Source organism: Laccaria bicolor, genomic scaffold (genome assembly GCF_000143565.1).
Source record: "Laccaria bicolor S238N-H82 LACBIscaffold_45 genomic scaffold, whole genome shotgun sequence".
Classification (NCBI taxonomy): Eukaryota; Fungi; Basidiomycota; class Agaricomycetes; order Agaricales; family Hydnangiaceae; genus Laccaria; species Laccaria bicolor.
This window is the reverse complement of record NW_001889916.1, coordinates 400,671-408,135: the sequence shown is the minus strand read 5'-3', so window position 1 is coordinate 408,135 and position 7,465 is coordinate 400,671. Positions and strand designations below refer to the sequence as shown.

The 7,465-nt window shown below is 46.9% G+C and overlaps 3 protein-coding genes across 3 annotated transcripts; 1 reads left to right on the top strand and 2 right to left on the bottom strand.

The window, feature by feature from the left end:
* Positions 1 to 648: 648 nt before the first annotated feature.
* LACBIDRAFT_332923 (uncharacterized protein) lies at positions 649 to 1,559 on the bottom strand (the record flags this gene model as incomplete). Its single annotated transcript, XM_001887442.1, has 3 exons — positions 649 to 694; positions 764 to 1,172; positions 1,229 to 1,559. 3 exons carry the CDS (start codon positions 1,557 to 1,559, stop codon positions 649 to 651), a joined length of 786 nt encoding a protein of 261 aa, XP_001887477.1.
* A 2,050-nt stretch (positions 1,560 to 3,609) lies between these two features.
* On the top strand, positions 3,610 to 4,904 carry LACBIDRAFT_310405 (uncharacterized protein; the record flags this gene model as incomplete). The annotated part of the gene is made up of 7 exons (XM_001887485.1): positions 3,610 to 3,640; positions 3,692 to 3,856; positions 3,929 to 3,968; positions 4,022 to 4,051; positions 4,107 to 4,318; positions 4,369 to 4,568; positions 4,623 to 4,904. 7 exons carry the CDS (start codon positions 3,610 to 3,612, stop codon positions 4,902 to 4,904), a joined length of 960 nt encoding a protein of 319 aa, XP_001887520.1.
* A 324-nt stretch (positions 4,905 to 5,228) lies between these two features.
* LACBIDRAFT_332921 (uncharacterized protein) lies at positions 5,229 to 5,920 on the bottom strand (the record flags this gene model as incomplete). Its single annotated transcript, XM_001887441.1, has 2 exons — positions 5,229 to 5,371; positions 5,725 to 5,920. The coding sequence occupies 2 exons, from the start codon at positions 5,918 to 5,920 to the stop codon at positions 5,229 to 5,231; spliced, it is 339 nt and encodes a 112-aa protein (XP_001887476.1).
* Positions 5,921 to 7,465: the final 1,545 nt, after the last annotated feature.

The following is a 7,465-nucleotide window of genomic DNA, read 5'->3' as shown; positions in this document are numbered from 1 at the left end:
AACCTAACCGGACCGCAACTAACTGGTTACGGTCGGTTATTTGCAGTTACTAACCGGTTAGGACCGAAAAATAAATAATCAGTTATAACAAGGCAAATATGCTCATATGTATCTTCATAGATATTATTTCTGCATATTCTAGCTTTAAAACGAGCCCAAGAACGCTAAAATCGGTGAAGAATTGACATGTTTATGCAATTATCCTTGAAAGTCTACACATTTGACTGATATTTTAGAGAGTTGACTGTAACTTAGTCAAATTTTAAGCATTTTCGACGTTCTAAAGTGCGTTTTGAAGGTGTATAATAGGGCTGGTTATAACCGGTTATTTAACGGTTAGTTAACCACAAAATAACCGGTTATTCCATTTTCGAAATCAACTAACCCTAACCGCGGTTAGGTTAGTGTTGCGGTTAGGTCCGGTTATTTTCCGGTTATTTTCCGGTTAACTAACGAGGACGTTCCGTATTTCGAGAGTCCGAACTGCCGCCGATCCGCCTGTCCGCCTAAGGCACATCGTCACGTGTACATTTTTTGGTATTTAGAAATCTACCTGCGGAGAACTATCGCAACTGTTGGCGACCAGGTCCCCCCAAAGGTAGCCACGAGGATCCCACAAAACTTGAGTAAGTATAAATGATGCTTCCATTAAGTCTCAGTAACCTTACTTGAGCTTGAAGAGTGAACTTCGCGTCTGTGCCAACATCAAGAACAAGCAACCGATTTTTTTATTGCAATGATAGCAATGTACCACACAGCCCACAATATGAATGACTGAGTATGAATACAACACAAGGCGGGATCTAAATAGTAGTCATAATCGCGGGCATGCATGTCGTGGGGTATCATAACCAGAGGCGTATTAGATGCTGCAGCCGAGCGCAAGTTTGCGCATGACCCTGCTGAAGTGTCGGGGTACATGTCGGTGGTGATGGCACTTGCTGCCGCCGCGCAGGCCGATGGAACGACCGATGAAGAGGAAGACTTGCCCTTCTTGAGCTTGCACATCTTCCCCTTGGAGGTTGTCGATGTCCCAGTGGCACCACCAGTTTGGGTTGCCGTTGCCGTTGAGGATGCGGTCGTGGTTGCGTTAACAGGAGTGGAAGTGCCACCATTCACAAATGAGGCGACAGGAGAACCAGGGAGGTGTATGGTGCACTGGCATCGAACACCTGGGAATCAAAGATGCCAGAGTTGTTGTCTGTACGCGCCTGGCAAACTGACCAACCCCGAAGGGTCAGGGACTCCAGTGCCCGATGCGCCAACCGTGAGCCGCAAACAGGCGGGATAGAACTCCGCACCGCTGAGTGATGTGGCGAGATGGAGAGCGATATGGAAAGCGATGACTTCGTGGCAGACGAGGTAGTTTCCTGGCGCGAGGTTGGATGGGAGTTGTATGCTTGGGAGGGAGCCGGACACTGTTGTACATAAGCGGGGATCATTAGCGCAACTCGGGAGAAACTTAGAGCCAGGAGCACGACGTACTTGGTGGATCTTAAACCATTTGGCGGTTTGTTGTCACGGGTCGTTGACCCGCAAGATGCTAGATATGTGAGCATTGGGCCGGTATTGTGAGGCCAATAGAAGATTGTCAGCATTTTCATTGAACAGAACGAAAGGAGCATACGTCGCTGCCATCAGCACCTTTCTAATCGAAGCCAAGCTGGTCACGAAGGTTCGCGTTGGCGATGAGGGTCGCAGGTTGAGCGTAGCACTGGATTTCTGGCACCCATGTTAGGGTTTGTAGTGGAAACTCGGCGGATAACACTAGAAGGTCCACAGTGACTGTCAAGTCTCGCTGCACGAACGGCGCAAAGTTGGCGCAAAGGTGAAGAGGCTCGTGACCATGTTTGGTGGCGGCAGGTGCCGTGCGGACCAGACAGCGGACAGGCGGATCGGCGGCGGTTCGGACTCTCGAAATTCGGAACCTTCTGTAACTAACCTAACTTTCAAACACTAGAAGCGAGGCCAAATGAGGATACTCTGGAACCAGATGCCAGCTGGGATTTGACGCGACCTGAAAAAATTAGGAATCCAGAGCCATAGCAGGCCCCCAGGTGTCCGTCGTCTTTGCCAACACAGTAACCCAAGCAGGATAGAATTGCCGAGGATTGAGAAAGGATGACCGGCGAAGAGGAACTTAGCCAGATGCGCTACCGCAAACTTCAAGTTACTAAGATCACTCCAAAAAGTAGTAAATTGTGAAAATGAACGTACCTGCCACCTGTAGCCTATGCCTCTTCTAGTGTTGCCGAAGTTCAGTCCAGAACTTCGGTTCGAACCCCGATCCTCTGAAACCGAACACAAGTTCGGTTCAAATTCAGGTTCAGTTTCGGCTCCAGAAAATTTCTGGAGNACAGGTTCGGACTGAATTGAACCTCTGAACCTTTAGCCACTGGTGGGCCTACTTTCCCTCTGTTTTGGACATTTTTTTGCAATTTTTTCGTTCAAAACTATTGTGATCTGTAACAACTACAGTATTTAAATGTAAAGTATCAATCCTTCATCTGGGTGATGGTTGATGGCCATATTTCGGGTTGCTTTCCCACACGTGCACTTGTTGGGGTCTGTTGTATAATATCTATTTGGCTTATCAAACATGGTTTGTGCCACGGCATTGCATAAATAACTGATTTTTAGAGATTACACATGTGTTTCGAAGCGTTTGGACACGAAAAAAAGGTGAAAAATTTGATTTAAAAAAATTACAAGGTTCAGAAGGTTCGAACCTGAACCGAACGCACAGTTCGGGTTCGGTTCAGGCTCGGAAAATTTGTAGGAGGTTCAGGTTCAGGTTCGGACCAAAGGGGGTCTGAACCGGACTGAACCGAACTTCGGCAACGCTAGCCTCTTCGCGAAATTTGACCTTGCTTCCGAGTGACTCTACAGCGAGAGGGACAAAAACGACTTCATCAACCTATCATCGTAATTCGGCCGAAAGGAGGGCGTTCCAGCTCAATTCCAGCTCGAGAATGTTTCCTACTTTGCTTTGTTGATTGGGGAGACGACAGCCACACAAAGGTCAACAACTGACGGTGAACTTGAATCTGTGCAAGCGAGATGTTTTATGTACATAGATTGAATGCTTACTGAATACTTTGAAGATCGATTATGTGCGGTTAGAACACCACACACAATCGGCGGACCGGGATTATCCGATTACGGCCCATGAAAGATCAACGACAGCGAGGCTTTGGCGAGGCTAATCCGGGGCCTCGCAAAATAAAGGTCAGGGCTCTTGAGCTTTGCCTCCGTAATCCGGGACTGGCGCAAAAGTAGATAGAATTAGATAGGCTCAGAAACTCAACAAAAAATATAATTAAATTTTGATCGAGGGTTCGCCGAAAACGAACTTTCTCCGCTCGCGATTTCGTAGCTCTCCTTTTATAGGCGATAACTCAACGATAACTTGGTTAAGCTGAGTTGCGATCTCATCTGGACCATTCCCATCAAACTGCACGGAAATCACCATCAGGCTATCGGTTGGATAGATGGTCACCGGTCAGCTCCCGGTTTCCCGGAAGAAGTTCATAAGTTAGTATACATATGTAGCATCATCTGAACTCTTTTTCACTGTCGCCGCTCCACCCCACTCCCACAGAAACGACCATGTACACTCCCACCATTCTGGCGCTTCGAGGTGAGCTGATTTCTATTGCTTCGATATCTCCAAGCTACATCCCAATCCCAGTCACCAACTTCTTTCTCACCTTGATTGGTGTCCTTGCAACCTGCTTTCGGCTATGGCGTCGAAAGACCACAACTCATATTTGGTGGGATGACATATGGGCCGCGCTGGCGATGATCCTCGGGATTATTTTCATGACCTCTTTCGAAATCTTCTTTCAAAATCAGAGTAAGCGTTTCTATTTCCTCACTAACCGCGGCCGCCGTCATATGTGAATGCTGATTTGATTTGCTCCTTCAGCTTCTCACACTCTTGCAACTAAAACAACTATTTATTACCTGTCAGGCCTTTTTCCTGGCATCAAGGACTTCTGACTAACTTGCATTCGATCAGTGTTGCCCAGTCTTACCTTGCTGTGAATGGGTGAGATCCACACTGCTACTCCATTCCATCTGTTGTAACTGTGGCATCTATCTAGGGCTGCCAGAATTTCAATTCTTTTTATCGTGATCCGCATCTCCGTAGGAAGAGTGCGGTATATTCTCAAATGGGTCGCAGCTATTTTCCTTCTAACATGGTTTATTCTTACCGCTCAATTGCTCTGGACGTGCGAGGGGAAAAACGCGGATTGGGGCCCAAGCCATTTGATTTGCGCAGTGCCCTTGAGAGTTGCGATTGTACAGTTGACCAGTGAGTTTCAACATCACGGATTTATGATGACTTATTTTATTCTTTTACAGCCGATGTATTGAGCGACTTCATCTTAATTGTAACGCCCCTCCGTCATGTCTGGAAAATAAAGTTATCAAGGTCACAAAAGATCCGCATTATAGCGATTTTCTCCAGCACGATAGCTATGACAATCGTCAGTGTCAATCATGCGTATTGGCTGATAGTAGACGGTGGCGGGTTATCTGAGGCCCTGGCGGCAGTCATCCAGGTGTGTATAGGGTTGCCTCTTCGCGTCCTTTTTGCTGACCTTCAACTCGATAAGAATTCCGTTAGTCTGCTTGTTTGCAATTTCAGCGTCATAATCGCCTTCATCTTCCAAATCGCGGCGGAAGATGCAAGGGGCTCTTACCATGTAGAAGCTGGGACCCTCTCTCTCCGGTGTAAGGTGCCTAGTGGTGTGCCTTCAGGGACAGGTGTGCGTATTGAGCGGACCGAAGTGATAACTTTGGACAGCCTTGGTTCATTGCACGGGAACACGACAAAAATCGGTCAACCTTTTGACACGGATAGGAAGGATTTTTTGATGGAACAGGACTGCACATGATGCACATTAGATATCTGAAAAAATGCTCCTTTAGTTTTTGATGTACTACTTCACGTAGAAATGACGCTCAAACCACGTAATCACGGAACTGTAGATGCGACACTGGTACGTGTTTATATCTTGACGTTTGAAAAAATAATGAGATCGGGCCCCGAAACAGGTCCTGTAGATGTCGGGGAGCGATGTCGAAGCTATCTCAAATCAAGGATCTCTATAGCGTAAGAGAGCAGCTCGAAAGAGTTCCTTTCTCTCATTTTGAATGGCACATGAAAGATTGTTAGCCAAGGCTTTTTCACCACGATACACTTAAATGTACATGTCATTCTATGTCAAATTTCGATAACCCTCAGCCGGCAAAGCACCTACAACCGCGGCCAACGTTCCCTTAACACGCAAATCATAATAGCGCTCTGCGAGTCGGGTCCCCATGAAGTTATGTTGTCCGATGGGACGGACCATCAGCAAATCTACAGATTACTTTTTGCAACTCCAGAAAGATATGGGATCGACAACGAAGAGAGCGTGGCGTCCCAGGCGGGGGCGGGTGTGAAGTCCAGCGAAGATGGGATGCGTGATTCAAGATCTTTGTGAGGTCCAGGGTATAGGATATGCGAGTTGAACATCAAGAGAGACCGAGGGGAGGTGTGATTGGAAAAGGTACGGTTGTTGGAATAGAAGGGTGATGCCAAACCTATGTGTCCTTTCAAAGATAACTAAGGCGACATCATGAAGAACTTAGATGTTGAAGCGCTAATGACAGCAGTGATAGCAATGTAAAATGTCAGTAATCGACGAGGAGGATCTCAATGTTGATACTCACCAAGAAGCATATCCATCAATAGCATCATGCCCCCCAGCTGAAGTTCAACAGAGAGACGCGTCGAGGGACCCTCGCTAGACCGTACCAACGACACTTGAAACTCAGTATTCGTTACGCTCCGTAGCTGGACGAGCACGAGCGAGGCCGAGAAGAGATTGTTAACAGGACACTCGACACCCTTATCGATCGCGAACATGTCATGGAGCGACGGGAAATGAAAAAAGAAGAGAAGCAGTCACATGTTCCAGTTCCTCGACTTGGGAAGGGAGATCGGCTAGACGAGACGTAGGTAGTACTTCAGGTTTTTTGTCAGGCCTGTCGACGGTAGCTCGATCAACAAATTGAAGGAGAGCCAACGAGAGGGGAGAGCTAAGGGCACGTTGTATGTGGTGACAAGAAAGCGGGGATCTCTAAGACTACATAACCCTAACCCTAAGTTACGTAATAACAACTAGCTTTCTTCCACCATCACCTAGACTTGCACAAACACCCCGTCTCAATAACGCGGAAGACAAGGATTGGTCGCTACGACTGTAATGCCAGAACTAGCAAGATCTCCTCAGGATCCCGCGGGCAAGATGGTGACGGCAAGGAGATTGCAGAAGGCGGCGAGCATGGCGAGGTGGGGAGTAAAGGCGAGCATCATGCCAGGTTGACGTGAACGATAGTACTAATGGGTTCAGAAGAAAAAAAGTGTAGAGAGGCTGGCGAGGAAGTGGTCCTTGGATGAATTGGAATGAACTACAGTCGCGGACAGCCAAAGTCAACCAAGTTGATATCTCGGGAAGGACTAAATATTTTGACATTCTGACTTCAGATGCAAACTCAGGCTGTGAAAATACGTCAAAAAACACCTCTTTGAAGTTTTTCCCACGAGAAATTGGGTTGGCCAAAATTTTGGACTACTTTTGTCATCCGGTAAGGCTCTTCAGCAGCTCTTAAGACCCCCTTGGCAGGTTCCCAATGCCGGAGGTGACCGAAAAATTTAGTGGCACTTGCCAAACCTTGTAATTCTGATCGGAAATCAGTAATATACAATCTGCTAAAGGTGGGAAGAGGAGGGGGGTCAAAAGGACAGGGTTCATTGAGGGTCCATGGGGGTGGGAAGACCCTGAATTGCCATTTTAGGTAGTTTAAAATCATTTTTTTCTACAACAACGCCTCATCAGAATTTTCCCAAAGTCCAGGATCAGATGCAGAACTAAAAAAGGAGTCGATTGCACTATTTTTCATGATTTTAGGGGTCCATTTGAGGGCCGGCCAATATTTTGGGGGTAAAATTTCTCATTTCATCGATTTTGAAAAATCGGCTCGTGGAAATCGAAGCATTGAGTCCTAATCTTCACGTTTCTGCAATAAAAAGTACTGTTGAAGGTTGTGCAGGGTTCTCACATCACGATCACAAAATTAGTTGACTTTGGCTGTCCGCGACTGTATGTTGGAAAAGAGTTCAGGTACTTGTCAAGCATCGATTGGTGCCCTACTTACAAGCTTAAAGGGCAAAACATCTTATCTCGGCTTGATCTCGGCGAAACTGTCCTCTTATAGTGCCTTTTAGGCCGAGCGTTTCATTCAAGTCTTTATAGCCCTGCAAGGCACATAACATTTGGTTCTTCCGACATTCTCCACTTATATTTTGCGACCGATGAGCACCTCCAAGTTATCTATGCGTCGTGGCTTTTTTGCATGCCTCGGTGCAGTCGTTCTCGGTGGCACGCAACGGAACAAAACAATCCCTTGG